This window comes from Nothoprocta perdicaria, unplaced genomic scaffold, assembly GCF_003342845.1.
Source record: "Nothoprocta perdicaria isolate Ctin4 unplaced genomic scaffold, notPer1 scaffold_70, whole genome shotgun sequence".
NCBI lineage: Eukaryota > Metazoa > Chordata > Aves > Tinamiformes > Tinamidae > Nothoprocta > Nothoprocta perdicaria.
Genome location: NW_020455977.1, coordinates 1,305,936 through 1,326,570, shown reverse-complemented (window position 1 = coordinate 1,326,570; position 20,635 = coordinate 1,305,936). Strand labels below are relative to the sequence as shown.

The window sequence follows — 20,635 nt, the reverse complement described above, 5'->3', positions numbered from 1 at the left end:
CAGGTGGCCCTTGTCGAAACCTGCTGCTCCCCTTCATTCGTTCCCTGAAGGGAGAACTTTGTCCTGGAGAAGTGCTGCCTCATCCCAAAGTGTGATGAGGCCACTGAAATCTCCCACGTTGAAATGAGCAGGGGAACTGTTGCTGCTCTTTGCTCTGGTCTACTTCAGTCTTTGCCTGTTTCCAGAAGGGGTTCCTGAGGAGCAGTGCTTAAACTTAAGGAAAACTAAACCAGGACAAGTTGTAAATAATTCAGTCTTATTCTCTCATCCAATTTAGACAGTGGACAAACCATTTAAGGCAGAGTGTGCCAAAAGGTGAGGATTATTGGTATTCCCTGGGAAGTCACAATGTTGTGGAGGATATAAACTTGGCTCTAGCTATTTGGAAAACAGTATTTTAGCTATTACACGTGAAAATGTCTACTACTTTCATGCACAGAAAACGTACTCTCATCATGGCTGACTTCCTCTGATAAAAAGTTTCACAAACATTTGTTTTCCTGTTTCCTCRGAAGTCCCAACATGTGCTACAGACACGCTGCCTGGCAGTCAGCTGTTCCAGGGCAAACTCTCTTCACTAACAGCAGAGCTGAGAATCTGTTGCCACTCAAAGCATCTTATCTCCCTGCTTCACAGAACGAATGGCAATTGTAGCTAGAGTCAAGCAATGCAGGAATTTGCAGCAAGTATCTCAGCCAGGCTTCCTAAGGAGACATCTCCCTAACTTCCCTGCAAACTAGAGCAGATGCCAACATCCTTAGTTTCCATGCTGGAAATGTGTCATCTTAAATCCCCAGAAAAAGTAATGCTAAATTTTGGAGACTTGATCTCTTGCTCAGAGACCTGTTGGTCATCTCTCCTGTGGCATGTGGGACTGTTCAAATTGCCACAGCTGATGGGAACTCTTGTTACATGCACCCAAAACCAAGTCCTTTCCRTCTTCGCTCGTCGCTGCCTCTATGCATTTGCCAGAAAGGACATGGACAATCATTCCGTTCTATAAAGTGAGAGAAGGGAAAGAAAGAACAAAATATAAGGGATTTCCAATAAAAACTAGGCCATGATTCCAAAACTTTGTTAATGCACAATAGGTTGTCAGTAATGATGGGTTGTTCAAGATTTATCAACTATTGCAGTAAAAGTGGAGCCAGCCTCTTCCCCAACACAAAAGAAGTGGGCAGGGGTTTGTCCAGCTCCTGCTGCTTCACTCTGATTCTCCTCTTACAAGGTAAGTTAGATAAAAGGTTCAGTCAAGGGCAGGGGAATTTACGCAGCACTTTTACAAATTACAAAATTGACGTAATTTTACAAATTACAAAATGTAATTTGCATTTTTAAACCCAAAGTATTTTGCRCATGCAACGTAAACGGGCAAACAGCACCCTAAATTCCTGGGTGCAAATGCTACCGAAGGGAAACTCGCCCTTCAAGTATCCCAGCTCCACAGACGAGTCCCGTGGATCTCCTGGGGATCCCACCCCCAGGTGCCCTYCCCTCGGAGCGGAGCCGCTACCAACCTGCTGGACATCCCAGCGCTGCTGGCTGCTGCCTGGCTCTTCCGTGCAGTTCTGAGGGATAACGCGCCCCTGGCTGACACCGAAGCAGAAGAGCGGAGCCGAGCCCAGACGGATTTCTTTCATGCTGTTATATTCAAAGAGCTGCAAAAGGGAGCTGTTGTTGGAACAGTTTGAAGGACATCCCGGCTCATTTTCAAACGCTCGTTCCCCAAATAGTTTCCTGTTCCTGTTGGTTACAATGCAACTCAAACGTGAATAAAGGAGATGTAACAGGCCCAATCGTGTTGCAAAGCTCTCCTCCCATAAATAAACCTGGCAAAACTGTTTATCTGAGACTATTTTTCTGCGTGAAGGCTTATGGACTGCAATTACATATGAAGTCAGCCCATCATACAAGAAAATGTTTCAGTCTAATAAATATTTGAACTGGAGAATGTTTCTGACAGGGCCTGCACACGCTGCAGTTAGCAAGGGTGGCCAGCAAAATGTTCTTGGGACTTCGAACACATCTCTGCAGTCAGGCTGCTCTCAGGGCTTTGTGAACTTGCTGGTCTAACACCAGCTTGGGACTCAGCATGAAATCCCCTTCTACCTTTGCGTTAGAATACGGGGAAACCCATCCCTGCTACTCTAGAATTGGGATATACTTCTTTATATTCTCCAGACTTTATGTCCTCCAGACATTAGCAAATACACTATTAAACAGACACTTATCGATGTAGCAAAGTGTGTTGATGGGGACAGAGCCAGCCATGGAGCACTGTCACCTTCCCACGAGGTTCAGATGCAGAGAGGTGGGACATGGCTGCGCTGGCATGTGCCTCATGCTGAACACATCAATACTCCCACTAGTGTCAGCCCAACCTTTCACACATTGCAGGGACCACCTTCCTGAAGGGATCCCTCTGTCCTCCTAAACACTGTCCCTCTACAATTGAAAGGGGTAGTACCTGGGTGAGACTGTCACTGCAAGGGGAGAGCTCAATAGAGCCTTCTTCAACGGCCCTTCCAGGTCTGTAATTTGCACAGGAGCCAACGCCAGCATTATAAAGCTGTAAATAAATGTTTATACTGAAATGAAGCTCAATCAGATACAAGGAGAACATGCTTCAGCTAACTTTCTGTGGGTTTATGCTTATGTGATATATGTTTTTGTTTGGAACTCCGGYCCTAGGGCCTTTCCTTCAGACTAGATTTTGCACATCCACCTTGCACAGTCATCTGGCACACAAGGGAGAGGCCCCTGAAGGACAGTTTTGCCCAGTGAGTTTTGACTGAATTAGACTTCTGGCCTGAACTATCACAATAGTGATAAAATAAATCTCTGGAAGCTTCATAATAAACAAGAGACGAAAAGGAGATGGTAAAACATGATATCAAATATTAACCAGTGGACCTTCCTGCATTTTGAGAGGGAAATCCTCAAGGAATACATTCACAATTCAATGGGTGATAAATTTCAACTTGAATGTTAAATAAGAAGCATAAAATACCACCTTCTGGACACAAGGAACTGCCAAGGAACTGCTCTTGCTACCTCTTCCACACCTAGGGGAACAGAAGGGCTGGACAAATGCTACGCACATGGGTCAGCACAGGGCTCATCTCAGCTGTTTGCATGGGGTAAACAATTCCTTGTCTTTCCCGAAGAAGCTGACACTGCCCCTACAGAACCTACAGAACCTACAGAACCTACAGAACAGGGGGATCCTCTGATCGGTGGTACTGAATTGAGCCAGATTATCTGAGTGCAGCTCCCAGCTGGACTGCTGAGTTTATGGGAGAATTTGCACCAGCTCTTTGACTCCTCTCCCTCTGTTCCTCCTCCCATCCTTGCTGGGTGTCCTGTTTGGATGACAAACTTTCTGAAGCTGCTGCACCCTCTTACTGTGTGCTCACAGCATTCAATACAGCATTTAAACAAGGCAGAAACACTGAGCAATCCCTACAATGTGTTTTCTCTTACCTTGCCAGAGAATTTTAGCATGTCTTCAGGTTGGGAGAGCTCAGGATACACATTTGATATAAACCAATGGAAATTTCTACAGCCCAGTCTCTTCTGTAGCTGCAGGCGCTCGCTGCAGTCTGGCTTCTCTGCCTTGATGAAAGCACAGGGCAATGAACAGGGTTACCAGGGCATTTGTGTTAAAAATAAGAGAGGACGACAGAGGAATTATTTCCACCTCCTCTTCTATCTCACATGTTACAGATATTGATATGTATCTCACATGGTTACACAGTGCAAGAGGACCAGCTTTATAGCCTCTAATTTGTGCTAGAAGAGCATCTAGTCTCAAAGTGCCAGGGAGGTAAAGGTTTCAGAGGTAGCACACCCAAGGCAAATCCTGCAAGATAAAGCAGTCCCTGTCATCAGGGCAAGTTTGATAACAGTCAGGCTCTAATCAGTGGGATTTCATTAGCTTATARTTCAGTATAGAATTATTGATTAAAACTGAACTTCCTGGAGTTTAGCAGTCCAAATTCCTCAGTTCCTGCCAGACCTCCATGACCAGAGGATGCAAATGAAGGCAGTATTTGGCCAACATAAAGCCTACTAGATTATTATCTAACAACTACTAAATAAAGGCATGTGAATATGTTTGGTGTCAATAGAGGTATAACAACAATCCTATGGTTCCTGTGTTTTATTAAATTATTTACAGACAATCCCAACTCTCATCCTCCTTGATAGCAACTCTGTTCAGAGCAAAGGCAAGTATCTTCAACCCTTCCTGCAGAAATGGGTATCTGCACTCCAAAGGACTGAGGGCCTGAACAGTTAAAACTATTTAACTAAAACTGTTTAACATCTAAAAACACCTAACAGGATTCTGAAAATCACCTAATGCAGGTAAGTAAATGTCTAATTCCCTTGTTTTCCAWACCACAGAAAACACTTTTCTGAATCTCAGTGCCCAAATATCAAGAAAACCAGCACCCTTCAGAGCTTCTTTACCCTTTCTCATGCAGCAATTGATCTCCTCCTTAGCACTTCTAAATGGCAGTTTCTGATGCCAGGACCCTAGTCCAGATTCCTATGTCAGAAATTAAAATCGGTAGCATTAGAAAGGAATCACCTATGAAGAACCTCCTCAAACCAGCTAAGAAAAGAAAAAGGCTTTCGTAGGGCCTGGAAAACACGGACAAGCAGAAGAGCAGGGAGATGGAGGGTGAGACCCCAGTTTCTGGAGCTGGGCTCCTGACACGTGGCACTGTTTGCCGGCCTCCAGAAGGTGCCTGGCCAAACCTCCCCAGGTGCTGCACATCCGTGGGAGCCTCACGGGCCAGTGTGAGCCTGGCTGCAAGGGGCCTGACAGCAAAGCTCAGCAATCCAGCACCACACAAGCCTGGCCCCAAGAGGCTTCTTTGGAAGAAGGCAGGAGTCAAGTGCTTCTCCYGGAAAGAGGTGCTTCTCCTGAGACTTTGCTTTGGTTAAAGAAGACTCATTTGGTCGTAGCAGTTACATTCTGTATTTGGAGGCAAATAGAAAGTGTAAAGAAAGAAAGTCAYTTTTTTTAAAGCAATGTGAGAGGAAGCTCCACTAGTAAATTAAATAAGCAAATGACACACACACACGCACAAAAGAAACAGGAAGAGTAGCTGAAATAATAAGAGTAGTTGAAATAATAAGAAGCTGTAAAGAGCCTTATTCATCTGTATTAACGCTCACACCACAGGCATCCTGTGCAGGATGCAATTCCGAGCGTGACATGGGATATTTACGGAGCAATCTAAATGTGGGTCTTTTTTTTGTGTTCAGCACTGGGTGATGCAGAGGACCAAGCAGCTCTCGGGGATTTCTGTAGTGGCCCCGCTCACCCTGTCCTTGCACTAAATCCCCGCCGGCTCAGGGGCAGCAATGGCCCTTGAGCCACAATAATGTCACTGATCGTGTCCTTTGAATGACATCCCACTGCACTGACAGGCTCAAAAACGGGCTGTGAAAGAAAGACACAGACAAAGGGGCCCTTTATGCTATGGTAAGCTGAACATAAAGACTGAAAGATCCACCAACGGAAGGAGCATCGTATTTACGGCAAGCGTTCTGGGTTGAAAAAATTCTCAGGCAAAAGGCCATGGTACTTAAAGTTAGTAAATTGTAACGTTGAAGACTATAGTTTCTTAATTCAGAAAATGGCTACTGAGTTGTCAAGAAAGGCCTTCAGGAAATTATCCAACGAATTAAGGACCTAAACTGCCCTTCCTAATAGACTCGGCCTTGTGCTCTCCTTTCAGCTGCATGGCTGCAACGATGGAGAGAGTTAATGATGGACTTCTGGCCAGCACAATACAAACCCCCAGCATGAACATGGAGGGAAAGGCCTTCTGAAAAATGAAAGCTGAATTTTAAAAATGATTGTGACAGTCTTGGGCTCCAGGAATAGCACAGTGGGCTGACTGGAGAGGCAGATTTTCTGGTGAATTTACAGATTTGCAGTGCTGAAGCACAGCCCTTTCCYTCTCCTCCCGAGAACTTGGTTCCTGCTGCATCTTGGCTCTCCCAGACCCTGCTCTGCAATGACTGGGGCATTCAGGACTGAAATGCAGGAGCAAAACAGAACAGGAAACTGTGCCCAGCACCTACCCATGTTCTCTGTGTCTCTTTTCCCCTTCTAATACATGTCATTGTTCAATGATCGGCYGCATGAATGACTGCTTTYTATTTTTCATTCAAAACTGACTTGTTTTGAATGAAWAAAAAAGCAGTCATTGCTTTTAAATTTGTTCATTGCTTGCGGAAGGGGATATTGCTACAACAAAAGGCACCAGAGCCTGTGAACTGCAGCACTGCTAACAGCCTTGCTGCCTAGCACTGAATAAACAAATATCCACTAGCTTTCAACACATCAGAAACCCACTCTCTGGACTGACCTTGATCTGCTGTGGGTTGCACAGTAGCCTGGAAGCCAGGGGGACTGGTTCTGCAGCTGCCACGTGGAGCGTAGCCTAAAGGGGCTTCACGTGTGGCTGCATGAATCATATGCCTGGCTGTTGACTGAGTTAGCGTACGGACTGCTGGGCACTGCAGCCCCGGAGGCTGGGCTGCTCTCTGGGTGATGCTCTAACGAGAGAGCATCATCATARTCTTGTAAGCAGATTATGGTGAGGTCTGACTTGCCGAATTACAGGCAGCTGCTCCTGGACCTCTGTCAGTTTCGGAAGAAATCACGTCACTTGTCACCAGACCACTCAGATATGTCAACAGGAGGGACATCACAGCTTGCCRCATGCCGATGGATATTACTTGCTTTACATGATGAAGACATTTCAGCAATGAGGAATGAATCTTCAAAGAGGCGCTTTTGAGCATTCACTGCTAGTATATTCCATGTGGGATGAGCTGCTTCCCCCCACATAGCAGTAATGGAAAATAAAGCACATTTTGTTGAGCAATCTGAAGAAGTCATTTGGTGAAGGAGTGATATTCAACGTGTGAGATTTGACAGCTCCTGCAAACAACCCTGAGGCACAGGTTTCTCTGTTTCTTTGCTGACCTAACAGCTCCCTCACTGGAAAGTTTCATAAAAAGGAAAATCTGTCCCCAGAACCACTTACAATAAGTGGTTTGACTGTACACAGACTCCCTCCCTCTCATTTCCACCCCCTCTACCTACCTCCATACACACTTCCACTCTCAGAAACAGACCATTACAGATGTCTTTACCTTGCTGATCAAGAAAGCCACCGTGTTATGGTTGTAGAAATTCTCTTTAAAAGAACCCAGCCAGGTCTCTGCTATCCGGATTTTGTTCCTCACCAGGGCCTCTTCRTAGGAGAGAGCTCGGGGAAAGTGGTTTTGATAGACATGGCCAACACGGGAGCACGGAATGATTTCCACAGAGCCACCACAGAGCCACGTCTGAAACAGCAGAAGGCAAAACAAGGGATTGCCTGCAGGTGGTAAAGCACAACTAGCAGCACTGAATAATAGACCAGCAATTTACAGAGTGCACAGCAAAATGAAAGTCACTCATTGGGCCAAACCCTTCTCTGGGCAGCAGCCAGACATTTATACTCTGTTCAAAAGCAGCTRCAAAGAAGCAGCCCCTTTATTTTATTCCTCCCTCTCCCCAGTACAATTATTCTGATTTAACAAAACTATAGACTTAATCTCAGGAAATCCTAGTATAGAATCCTAGGCTAGAAACAGAAAGAGCATCATTATGCTCTGTGCTTCTTCATACACTGTCCTCCAGCATCTACCATTGGAGAACAAAAACACAGAGAAGATCCTGGGCAACACAGACCTTTGGTTTGACCCAGCGTGGCCATCTGTATGCTCTCATATTTTCATGTGCACAAACAGTGCAGTGTGGTGCAGACACTTGAAGGTGTATCTATCTTTTCCATAGAATATCAAAGGTGTTATAACCTTTGTGTTTTAGGTTTTCATTGCTTTTTAATATCATTCTTTTTATTCAGCCCAGTTTAATGCAAATCATTTAATATAAAGCACTTCATATTAAAATTATATGTTGGCTGAGAAATAAGAGCATTTACTACTTTAGCTTTGGTGCATGTTATAYATACAAAATAGAAGAGACAACTTTCAGCAGGTGCCAAAACCAGTGACTCTGTCCTCAGGCAGGCTGCCACTGCCAGAGAACCTTCATTCTCCTGACACGATGCTACAGGTTTGTACAATCATGTCAGATCAAGGAGTATGGGGACACAAATCTGTGATTTTCTCCTTTCTCCAAAAAGTTTTGCTCCTAATTGCTATTTGAYGTTTCTTCTCTCCTTTACACATTCAAGGACCCTAAAAGCAGTAGTCACCGGCCCTGATGTTTTATTTATTTATATATGTCTTACCCTTATAGATAACTCTAGATTTTCTGCACCCCACAAGGTCATGTCAGAATCATAMGCTCCTGTGTTTTGGAAGTAATGTCGATCCACGGCCACTACTGCACCAGCAACCACGGGACTCCTGAGTAGAAAACAGTTTAGAATTAAACATCTTCTGCTTTGGAAACAGAGTTAAGGAGGATGAATATCTCACCATTTCCGTGAGAGAGACAGTATTGCAAAATGATGGAATGCTACTTTGTCTAAACCTGAGTGAACTGATTGATTATCTAAACAAACGAAAGAACATCTGGAAAAGAATTCTAGGATTTGCCCGGGGAAGAGAGACAAGAGCTGAATCGTTGAATAAAGCTCCAAGTGTAGRACATCCAAACTGTTACATAACTGTACATCCAAAACAAAACACTGGCACGTAATGATTAAGACACCTCTTTTAATTCATATGATCCATCTTTTGCTTTCCCTCCATGTCATATCAATACGGGTCGACTCAATGTCTGGAAAATATTTGACATGACGTAAGTATAACTGAAATCTAATTAGAGTGATTACTAAAGGCCAAATAAACTCAACGTGAACAAAAGCCTGTCCTTTCACAGAACATTGAGTAAATCAAGCAGCCCCATCTCTCATCAGCTAGCTGGAAGATGACCCAGTTTACAGCAGTACTGTTGAGCTGAAAGGAAGGACGCTGGCCGAAGAACTGTTACCTGATAGGGCTGATGGGAGACGCTCGTACCTTCTCCTCATGATCTGGCACTGCTTCCCAATGGAAATCTAGATTCCAGTCAAAGACACCTCGATGYAGACCCGCAGAGTGATAGTACTGAAAAGTCTTCCAGTCTATGACATCTATGACCGGGGAGACGACACTGTTTCTGAAAAAGACAGTGTTGTTTCTTTTAAAAGCCAAAGCACAGATCAAGTTCAYGTCTCTGTTAGAAAAATGGTAACTCCCTGTTTTGATCCTGTCAGGTACAAGCCTTCCTGTMGATGTTGAATGCCCTCATCTCCACTGCTGAGAGAAGCCTGATGTTCACCGAGCCTGTGAGGTTTCCAAAACTTGCTCATTTTTTGATGACCTATAATCAACACATTGTCATTTCAGAGCTATTCAGGATTTTACTCTGAGTAAACCACTAGAATTCCCAAAAAGCTATTTCACGTAGAGGCATGAGCCTAGTTATAGGGTCCATAGAGATGCTAAGTCCATCACAAAAGATGATTTCMGCCACACAGAGCTCACCAACCTTCATTTTTGCCCTAGGTGTTCCACACCAGTTGATGGATTAGTATCTTTAGGGCAATGAAGAGTGCATGTGCACTTTGTTTTGTGGTCACTTTGAAAAAAAAATTATCAATGAGGTTATAAAAGCTTTTTAATTTTTGTATTCTCTTTTATCACATGATTAAGCTGCCCTTGCAAATGCACTGTCACAGTTTGAGATCTACGCAACTGTCACAGTGTGAGATCTACTTTAAAGAGACAAAACAGAACCATTGCAATGTGAACAACAATATTTCAAATCCTCTCTATCTCCAGTTAAATTTGGATGGATCTGAGAACAGGTATTTGTGTTTCCCCATGGCAAACGTCATGATATTTCACAGTGTGGTTGTACATCCTGGAATTACTGGTAATTGAGAAGAGCTGCCAGGCTTCCTTGTTTCCAGGTCAATAATGTATCATGTCTGGACATTTTCAGAGGATAAATGAAATTATATTAGAGATTTCAAGAAAAAAAATGTTTTGAAGAGCAACATTATCTTTTTCTGCTCTATTATGCACAATGTATAGTCTGCTGTTTCTGTAGGAGTATTGCCTCAAGGGAAAAGGTATTTTGGAACAAAATCACTAAAAATTACTGGGGATTAACTACCCTGGAAAAAAAATCTTTTATACTATTATAAGGGTATGTATACAAGAAATTATTCTAGATTGGTTCTTTTCCTAGAAAATATCTTCCTATTACATATAGAGAAGAAATGGTCCATTTTGGGGTATAAAGCAGAATGTTTTGCCCTCTCTCTCTTTTAAAGGTTTCTATGTACTGGTCAAGGCTCACTCTTGTGATAGAGGCTTAAACATACTACAATCAATGGAGTCTTAGAAGTCTTCAGCTGAATGAGCTATTTGTCTTTTTCCATGGTRGAGACCAGCAGCAGCTGTGGAAACTGGCAGCTCTGGGTGATGTTCATATGACGCTGACTTGTCTTCTCTGCCTTTAAAACAAATTAGAGTATTTTTTATTATTCAGTGACAAGGGCAGGGGAAGATTCACAACTGTGTTCTATCACAGGTGCCATTTTGTGAGCCTCGTGCAGGAAAAGAAACTGCTGGTTTTCCCTGAACTGCATGAAATGTATTCGAAATATCCAGAGGATATAGCTAAAATGACTCAGTTATTCCTCTGTTTTSTAATAAGAGCAGACAGACTCTCCTATGATGAACTAAAGGCAGAAAGATTTAGAACAAAGAAGTGATTATATTTCTCCACTCAGGTATAAAGCCAGTCTTTATAATATGTAATAACGAGAGCTCTTAGAAACAAGCACTGGGTTTATAAATAGATGAGACAATTTTATGGCCAACTGTAATATTTGCAGGCATATATATTAAGGCAGTGATTTGCTGTCATTCTTCTACAGAATTCAAGAAAAAAAATGCAATGAAATGATACTAAAAATAATAAAGTTAAAATTAYCAGATTGTTGTGATGATATCCTGTGATACATTCTTTTTTTATCTAGTACAGGAGGAACTACATCTAATTCAAGCTACAGGTATCTTTCTAATGAAAACTATATTTAACCTTTATTCACTGAGAACAGCAGGGAAAAGGAACTAACTATTCTAGAAGTTACTAAAAGATACTGTCCTGATGGACTTACTTAGGTTYTGACTCACAAAGCAGTATTTTTCTTTGATCTGCTGAGAAAAATCCAGCTGAGGCTAAAAATTTGAATGGATTTTATATGACTGAACTTCTGAAAATGAAAAAAATCACTGTAACTGGACTACCTACATCCAGCGGTATCTTCCATCTTCCAGGCTGCTGTCTGATCAGGAGCRTGCTTGGAGCTCAGTACTTGCCACTCTCAGTTTGTTGCTATTTGATGAAGGGTAAGTTAATTTACTGCTCCTTGTCTATCCACTCTCATCCAGACAGGACTGAGGAACTAATGAGCCCACGGTCAGTTATTTCAGAATTCCACAGCAAAGAGGGAAAGATTAGGAGGAGGTGTCTGAACTGAAGCCAGAGGAGGCACTGTTGAATAAACCATTTGAAAAGGTTGGGCGGTGAAGACTAAACCTTTATTTTGTTTTTTTAGTGAAGACTAATCTTTTTTTTAGTGAAGACTAAACTAAGCTTATTTCCAAGATAGTTCAGATGGAAACAATAGGAATGTGCAGAGTTATGCTCAGAAAGATCCAGGACCTGATGACTCATTATCTCCTGYATTTTCATATCCAGCCATGTAAGTTCTGTCCTTTTTGGGTCCACCATACATTTGTTGTCGATCTAAAACTCCAAACTCCATTGACACTTTCAGCATCAGTGCAAGTACTCATTAAACAGTACAGCAGTAGTTCTTGCTGAAATGACCCCTAGTTTTTATTGTATGCCTTTGCTTTACTTTTTATTGTGCATGAGTATTCATGCTATTCAAGAAAAGTACCTGCAGAGATGTCCTGGATTCAGCTGGAGACTAAGCAATTACTGTATGCAAACTATCTGCAAACAAACGTCCCCAGCCTCTGCAGCAGCTTAGGAATTCTGCAATTTTCATTACCTAATCTCTTAGCTGATGTGAAGGCAGGAGAGAAAGCAGGGCTGTATAAAATGGTCTAACAGCGGAAGATTCTGAAACTGTAGAGCTGCGCCTTCTTAAAGCTTCAAATATTGTCTCTTTCTGATCTGAAATAGAGGAATCCAGTAACTTCAGCTTTTGTGAAAACTGGTCAATACATGACTTTTATCTTAATCAAGTGGTGCTTTAAATATCTTTTTCTATTGAGGCTTCTTTTATACTGTTTATTGCATGTTTAGTGATGAGTTTGGTATTTGTGAGGCTCAAAATGCAAATTTGCAGCAGAAGTTAACTGAGAGTTGGAAGATGGTCTTAACTGTTCTTTTTGTTTTTAGCTCAGGCAACTGGCAGGCAGACCAGCAGCTTCGCAGCACTTTGAAATGAAACACTCCTGGCAAACTACTGCTAATTTTGCTACGTGGAATCCTAGGAAAGAAAAAGGACAGGAAACGCAAAAACATTTGGCAGCAAAGATTTGAACTATTTGACTGTGGTAATGTTAATCTGTGAATATTTCAAATGCTTGGAACACACAGGAWCTACAAAAGGTCACAGTTCCATGAAAAAAGAGCAACCCAAACAAGAATAATTTCCTGCTTTAGGATGTCTCAAATTCAGTTGCAACTGAAATCCCTTCTCATGACCCTTTACAGGCATCATGGACATTRTGTTCTTTTCTATTTTTAGAATAAGTAACATGAGGAGAGGAATTGTTAATTAACACATCTGTTTTGAAATTTTAGATACACTCTTGGGGAAGTGCTTTTTGTTGATTTTTTCTTCATTTTGTTGGGAAGGCAGACTTTAATCTTTTTAAGTCCTCCTTTATACAAGGAGGAACAACAAAAACAAATATAAAAATGCCCTATTTTCTTCAACCAGTTTTACAGTAGGTCTTTCTTTGCAAGAATAATACAGCTGAGAAACCCAGACACACTCTGAGTTCTCTTGCTCTGCACATCGTCAAAGCATCGTCAGAATTCCAAGTTGGGTCCACAGCATGTTGCATTTTCCCTGAACTGCCTTGCTGGCTGAGGTTTTGGGTGAAATAATGCTGCAGAATATTTGAAATTAATAAAAAATTAGTGAAATTAATGAAAAGAGAAGATGCAGTGATCAGAAATGTCTAGAGGATTACTTAAATATAGCCTAAAGACTAACTCCTGACTAACTCATGGCACATGAACAGTCTTTTTTAATAGATGGCATTAGTCACGTGCTAAATACTAAACATGTGCTTCAAACCTCTGCTAGATAGAGTCCTACGTGAATATTTTCTGAAAATCCTTTTGAACATGTCTTTTATATTCAAATTTATATGTGGGGTATGAAATTACCCAAAAGTCCCCATTGGCCTTATTTCTAGGTTTGCTGGAAACTGCAAACCACTAACAGCTTTTAAAAGTAGACAGCTTGGACTCTGTGCCATGAACCCATGCCCAAACACTCGCTGCTCATTCTTCTGGCAGCAACGTTTGCTTTTGCCTTTAGTTTCTCCAGTTTCTTCACCGTAGGTTCTTGAAAATAGGTCATCTGCTGATGCTGATCAGCTGTGAAAGATTATACAGAGGTATGGAAGCTTTCAGCTATCTTACCACAGCAGTGCAGACCATTACCTAGCAGAATCTGAAGTATTATTGACAAATGGGGGACACAAAAATATCAGGCAGAGAGAGAAGTTCCAGGAAGAAGGCTCTTCTATGTGATATAAAAGGCAGATTTTCAAAACCAGGAGAGTAGCTCAGATGCTCAGATGCTGAGATTGGGTGGGCTTGGGACAGACAACATCCTGCTTACCTAGGTCTGTGAGAAGGCAGAGAGCAGYTGGCTTTTGTGCTTATTATCTGGCAGCTTGAAAGTCCGGGATATGAAGGGGTGCCAGAGGACACCTCTGTGTATGGATCAGAGGAGTCAGATGAAGAGATGTAGGAACTGTTCTACTCTACTCTTATTCCATTTAACAGCATTTTTGATAAAGCTTTGTGAGCTAAGTGAGGGCACTTTGACTTAAGAAACTTGGCTTCTTTTTTAAGAAGATTGCCTTCTTTTAATAAAATCACAGACTTCAGTGTCCTAATGCAATATTTGAGCAAAGGTGTTCACAGTGCACAAGCCCAGAGGGAAATCCTTGCAACAAGGAGCAGGGAAAAGGGCCTGAGAGGAAGCTGTCCCTTCGCAAGTCATCTCTGTGGTACAAGTTAGGGTGACCATACCTTTCCACGGTAGATTTTCTTTTCAAAGATATAAGCAAGGATCACTTTGTCTTCACACAGTATTCTCAGGAATCACCCTCTGGACTTTTCTATTAAAAATCATCCTGCTGCAAAACTAGGGCCATACTCACCAGCACTYTGGTCATTATTTTTAGGTTAAAGCAATAACCTTCTCACAGCTTCATGTATTAGTTCTGTATATGTCCCCTCTGTCTTGCCCTTGAACTGAAGACAAAACAGCACCTGCCTCAAACAGCCTCCTGGAAAGGGCAAACCYTACAAAAGATGATTTCACTAATGCCATAGTTGCATTCCTGGGCACCACGCTACTCACTTGGAGTCAGCCAGGAACACAAACAGCTGTCAAACGAAATGATCTGAGAGGCATCTCATTAGTTTGCTAATGTTGTTCAGGTGCCTATGGCCCATGTCCTTGAATAATTGAAATGTCAAGTAGGGCTTTACAAACCATTGCTTGAGGTGGTGCATGAAGGTGATGCCACTTAATCTGTTAGGTAAGGTTCACAGAATGCCTCCAAAATTTGTCTCAGTCAAGGTATCCAGAAATGTATATGTAGTGACTTTAGAGAGACTTAACACCTTTCGGGTAAATAATTTTGATTAGGTTAGCAAATAAAATGATAATACTGAAACAAAATGTCACCCAAAACAGTCAAGTACCAGCTAATAAGTGATTAGCTAAAATTCAATAACTTAAAATTCAGGACATGTCACAGATCTCCTTAGGAGCCTAGCAAATTGGGTTTGATCCCAGTTTTCAGAGTTAAATTATCTCTCTATTTCCCTCACCAGGTGCTGCAAGGTCTGAGCTCTTCCCTGCCAGCTACTGACTCACTTGCTCTGGGTGATTAAGTATTTTCCCATCCTGCCTCTCCAGGCGCAGTGTATGAGTGGCAGCTTGACTGGTGCATAAAGAAGAGAAATGATGGTATTTCACCAGTCACTGCAAGCTTTTTTTTTTCCACTGTACTTTCCTCATTTGGACAAGCTAAGGAAGTGGACATGATTCAATTTAACAGCTCCTCAGCTGCTAAATGAAGCCCAGTTGACTATGCTAATGCTTTACATTTCCATAGTGATCTCCAGGCAAGCATTTCAAGCAATTTAGGAAAAATAATGAATGGACTTCCTTATCAGGCCAGTGTTACTATCACCATTTTTCAGCTGGGGAAAGAGGGAGAGTGAGGGAGGGGGGTGGACAGGGCACCTTGAGCCTGTCCCTCCTGTGACTGCAGAACGGCACAGGCTCCCCACGCTGGCGTGGCAAAGCTTCCAGATACAGCACACAGAAAGGAATGGTTTAGCCCATATTATCATCAAATGCCCTTCAGACTTTTCCTTTAGTCCAACTAGCCATTATCTAATTCAGGATTAAATTCTGTGCTCCTGGAGGAAAGGAGGAGTGTGTAGATCCTCCAGGGGAAGAGGCACCCAAGCACAGCATTCCACTTGCTTGCAGTAGTTTTAATGTTTTCATCTAAACGATGTAATCACTTCTAAAAGCTCAAATTAATTTATTTACAAGCAAACATAATCAGCTACAAAAGCAGCTTGTTCCATTGCCCAGCAACTGCCTTTAAGGGTCTTTATTATAAGTATTTAATGGCCTAGGATGAGCTCTAAAGACCTATATGTTTTCTTTTGCTTCTTCAAGCAAATACTCATTTTTTCCAGAGTGCCTTATGGGTTATGACAGCCAAGATAATGTACAAATGCTTCTTTCAGAAAAAGYCCCTTTAATAAAGGATTTACTTCCATGTCATTCTTGAAACATTTTTAGGGRTTCAATCTCTTTGAAGGACTTGGGGACTTCACAGATGAGCTCAGCTGTACAGGAGGGCCCAGCGAAACACCAGCTGAAACAGGACAGACTGGGAAAATACAGATCTGGTCACTCCCCTGGGAGCTTGGGGCCAGTGAAAATATCTGAGGTTGCCTAGAACTGTTCTAGAACAGCTGAGAAATATTCTATTTTTCCATGGAACACATACTGTACAGGTGACACAGATATTGCAGGAGGGCAAAGTAACTAAGAAAACCATCCCATTTCTCATGGCTTCATGAGAGAGGCAACCAAAAAATACAGCAAATAATGGGTTGTCGCAGTAGTTTCTCTGGTGGACATTTGTCCACTAACAGACAGCCTGAGATTGCAAACTTGTTTAACTGTTGCCACATGGGAAGCTTTCTTAGAGCTCTAACATTGTCCAGAAACAAACCATATTGGGTATGAAGAGGGTTGTCCTGACCTATCCTGCTTCTCAAGCACCAGTGTGATGCACATGGAGTGAAAGCAGAAAGGAAAAGCAACGTGGCCAGAAAGAAGCAGGTGAGGATAAGAAAAAAGGTGCCCAAGCCCTTCCAGGAGCCAGCAGTGCAGAGAGCTCAGGGCTCTCAAGGGTGTTTACCTGTTGCTGGCCAGCCTGGCCAGGAGGGGTTCCAGCCAGCCCTTGTGGCACTCGCAGTGGGAGTCCATGAAGATGAGCACGTCCCCAGTCGCCCGGGCGGCTCCCAGCATCCGGCCTCGGATCGCTCCRAGTCTCTTGTTGCTCCGGATCAGCTTCACACGATCCAGCTTAGAGATGTACTCGCTCAGGGCGGACTTCAGGGGCCCTGGTATAAACAGAGCAGTCACTGAGACACTTAAACTCGGATTCAAGGCTTCATAGAAACGCAACAGGTAACAGAAGCAGAACAAGTAGTAGATACCGGCTTTTTGGTAATAGATTTTGGGGGCATTCGCCTTACTTGGCTAAGCCAGCCTTGTCCCAGGTATTCCCACAGCAGCACAGTGTCAAAGAGAATTAGAGCCTAATGGAGATTGAGATTCACTAGGTGTGAAGGTATTCCTGTAGGAAACGGAATATCTTCCTCTCCTGTATTAAGCAAAAGGCCGAGACTCATAAAAGATGCAAATCACAGTGAGAAACTACAGGTGTTTGGCTCTCTCAAGTGCTTGGGATTACTTCAGCTATGAAGAGTTTTCCACTTTCTGCCTGAGTCAAACTCCAAATCTGGAAATTATTACAGCAGATCTGGTCCAGYGGAAAGGCTAAGATTTGCCTACTCTGATCTTATTTTAAAATAAGAACACTCAGAGTGATTGGAGGTGATGGGAAAAAAAGGAAACATTTCAAAGTTAAAAGGCTAAACTGCATCCTAGGGATGAAGGGTGAAATCTGGCAGCCAGATCATGTCTATACTTAGCTGTCTTCCTAAGGGTCCTCTTGGCTTTTTCCTCTCCACATGCACTTCACRGAGGAGGACAGTTTCCTCCCTGCAGCTTTGGAAAGCCGACCCCACATATAGAGAATTGAGGGCTACCTTGCTGACTGAGATCATCCACCAGGATGATATCCTTGAGGGCTGCCTTCGGGGCCGTGTCCATAACGCTGTGCACCGTTCGGAGCAGAGTAGACCAGGCTTCRTCATGGAAGCAGATGATGACACTCGCAGTGGGCAGGCTGGAGCCATAGTCCTGCTGCAGGCACCTGCATGGGATCAGGCAAAGACAACACTGGAATCACTTGTGCAACTGGGTACCTTTTTTACTGGTTACATTTCATCTCTAACAGCAAGAACTTGATGGAAATAAAGGAGCATTATAAAAAAAATTCCCTTACATCTAACTGTGTCATTTTGGTTTCAAGGTGTTTATTGGGCCAAGTTTGTCTCTGGTGCAACTCTGTGAAAACTAGTTGCATAAATTTGGCTCATCACTACTCCAACATCTTTGTGTACAGATTTTTTTTTTCCATACAGACTTTACAGCCATTATTGCTTAYTGTAATAAGAGTGGTTATTATTACAGTGGCCACTGGACTTGTTCAGCTGCAAGAGCAGTTGATGTCAGGGATATTATTTTCATTTAGGAAAAGGATACTCTCATGACTTTGGAAGTATATGTATTTTCAGGTAGAAATTATCTATAGATAATAAAGAAAAGTGAAGATCTGATGTAATCCTTTTGCAAACCAGACAGCTTCCAACGATAAACATTCAATAAAACCACTTACATTGCCYACCGTAAACCTGACAGTGTTTTGTTGCTAGAATTGTGGTTGCAGCAAGCAAGAAGATAAGGCTGTTTTGGAATCTTAATTGGAAAAGAATTGAAAATAACTGCCCTTGAAMAGGCTGCCGAGGTGGCGAGCGCTTAGTTGCCATGGAGATTGGCAAGGGCTTGCAATAGGGATCTCTGATCTACAGGGGGATGAGGAAGGCTGTTGGTGCAGGGAATACCAGTCCTCGCTACAATTTGGAGTGGTCTCACACACTGTCCATCATAAATTAGCATTTCAGAAAGTCAGGGCTGTGGCTGATACAAGAAATATCAGTCTAATTCAATTTGTGAAGAGTAGGGAATTGTCATAAGCAGCAATGGAAGGAGGAGCGATTCTGACCAGGCAAAATCACTACTGCCAGGACTCCTACTCGTCTCCAAGAAAATGCCTCATTGACTCAAATCCCAACATTGCTCAAGGGGAAGCTGTGATTTTGCGATGAAATTTAAGCCCTTTTTAGATACTTTGTGTATCTGCATTTGCTAAATACATATTGTGTGACACAAGTCTAAGACAGAAAAAAAGCAGAGCTTCTTTTCAGACAGAGCCCTGTCCTTAAAATCGCGCTGTCCACTGTCCCAAGAAGGTGCTGATGGCAGCAGTGCAAGCTGATAGCAACAGAAACACCCTGTGAGAGAAAGGATGAGTGACCTCAAAGGATGAGTCTTGATGTGGAAAATCAACTTTCTGGTACATTTGGACAAGTTGTTAAGCCTTTCTCCTGGAGATCTTGCCTGTGTGAGAACTGCTACCAGGATAAATGGGGCAAAACAAGTATCTGACTTACTACTGGGATACGCTTTACTGCAAGATGTTGGAACATGCACGGTTTTATGCATCTGCTTTCTGAAAACTAGCACAAAATAGAGACATGTAAAGGATGTGGACTATGTTAAAAGCTGCAATCTGCTGAGGCAGGTCTAAATCATCCCTTTCCAGGATTAGAGGAAGGATCCTGGGCTTTCAAGGCAGTTCACAGCCTCTCGTTTATTTCTACCAGAACTCTGTAATCTTCACCTAAGAAGAAACTGTATCAGTGATGCTCATTGCTTCAGCACAAAGCACAACAGAGCTCTCCACAYGAATGTCTAAGGAACAGCAGCTAGGTATATCTCATAGCCTGTACCTGATGTCTTCAACTCTGGTTTATTAGCAAATGAAATGTGCAAGTGAACAGCTTGGCCAGCATCGTTCTGCGGTTCCTGGCAGTGCTTCACTGTTCGTAGATACAGCTTCTGGCCTTGATAATTTACTATCTTATTTCAAGTGCAATAAAACAGAGGGCACCTATAGACCTAGAACRGGCTCACTGTGAAACTTCCAACCGGTTTAGCCTATTTAGCCATTCTTATGAATAATGTGATTCTAATAGAATAGAATAATACACATGACACCGATTCATTACTGTTCCACAGTGATCRAACAACAGTGTTATAACCCAGACTGATACCGCTGTAAACTAGGCTGACAGCGTAAATTGCATCCAAAAATATATGTTGTGAACCCTGCTGCAATAGAGCAAAAAACTGGCGCAGGCTCCCACTGCCTCCGCTGCGGGTTTATGATCCGGATTTAGATGGATCAGCTGCAAAGCCTCAGACGTTCAGACCTGCGCTTTCCATCTGGGCTTGTGCAGCATCGGCRGCTCGTTAGGCCGTGTTTAGTCAGAGAGCAAACCCCATCCAAGAGCTTTGAGACCGTGCTTTAAATCTGACCGGTATTAGTATTAACTAAAACTAGCTCTTGTTGGATGGATGGTTCTTCATATGCCAAAGGAAACCTGTTTTTTGGCTCACACCACAGGCAGCGGCACGAGGTCATCACTCCTCCTTTGAACATTACCTAGTTCCAAGAACAGCTGAAGAATTTGGAGTGAAAAAGAACTGAAACAAAGCGAGCATATCATTACTGAATGAAACCGCGCCAATTAGCCCCAAATCTCCTCAGCAAATATCGAAAACACTCCCTAACTCTCCTAATCGCCCTTTCCCTGAGGTTGTCCCCTTAGAACCACCAGGTCTCGCGCGGGCTGTCYGGGAACTCGCACTGCTGTCCCCCGTTAACAGCCAGGGGCTGTTTCCTATGTGTTTTTAGGATTTTCCTGGGGATTTAGCTTCGACCAAGGCGCCCCGGGGCGGGAGCGCCGCCCGCGGGCCCGGGCCCGCGCCGCCAGGGGGCGCTGCCGCCCGGCGCGGGC

General features: G+C 43.0%; 1 protein-coding gene across 1 annotated transcript in view; it reads right to left on the bottom strand.

The window, feature by feature from the left end:
* Positions 1-377: 377 nt before the first annotated feature.
* The window catches only part of GALNT15 (polypeptide N-acetylgalactosaminyltransferase 15), a 22,138-nt gene continuing 1,880 nt past the window's right edge, over positions 378-20,635 (bottom strand). Inside the window, exons 2-10 of the mRNA XM_026050823.1 lie at positions 17,699-17,865; positions 16,783-16,987; positions 9,038-9,205; positions 8,331-8,448; positions 7,183-7,377; positions 3,484-3,615; positions 2,468-2,569; positions 1,518-1,658; positions 378-997 (exon numbers count right to left, since the gene is read on the bottom strand). Of these exons, the coding sequence (XP_025906608.1) occupies positions 851-997; positions 1,518-1,658; positions 2,468-2,569; positions 3,484-3,615; positions 7,183-7,377; positions 8,331-8,448; positions 9,038-9,205; positions 16,783-16,987; positions 17,699-17,865 (1,375 nt within the window). The 3' untranslated portion in view covers positions 378-850. The remainder of the gene's footprint in view (positions 998-1,517; positions 1,659-2,467; positions 2,570-3,483; positions 3,616-7,182; positions 7,378-8,330; positions 8,449-9,037; positions 9,206-16,782; positions 16,988-17,698; positions 17,866-20,635) is intronic.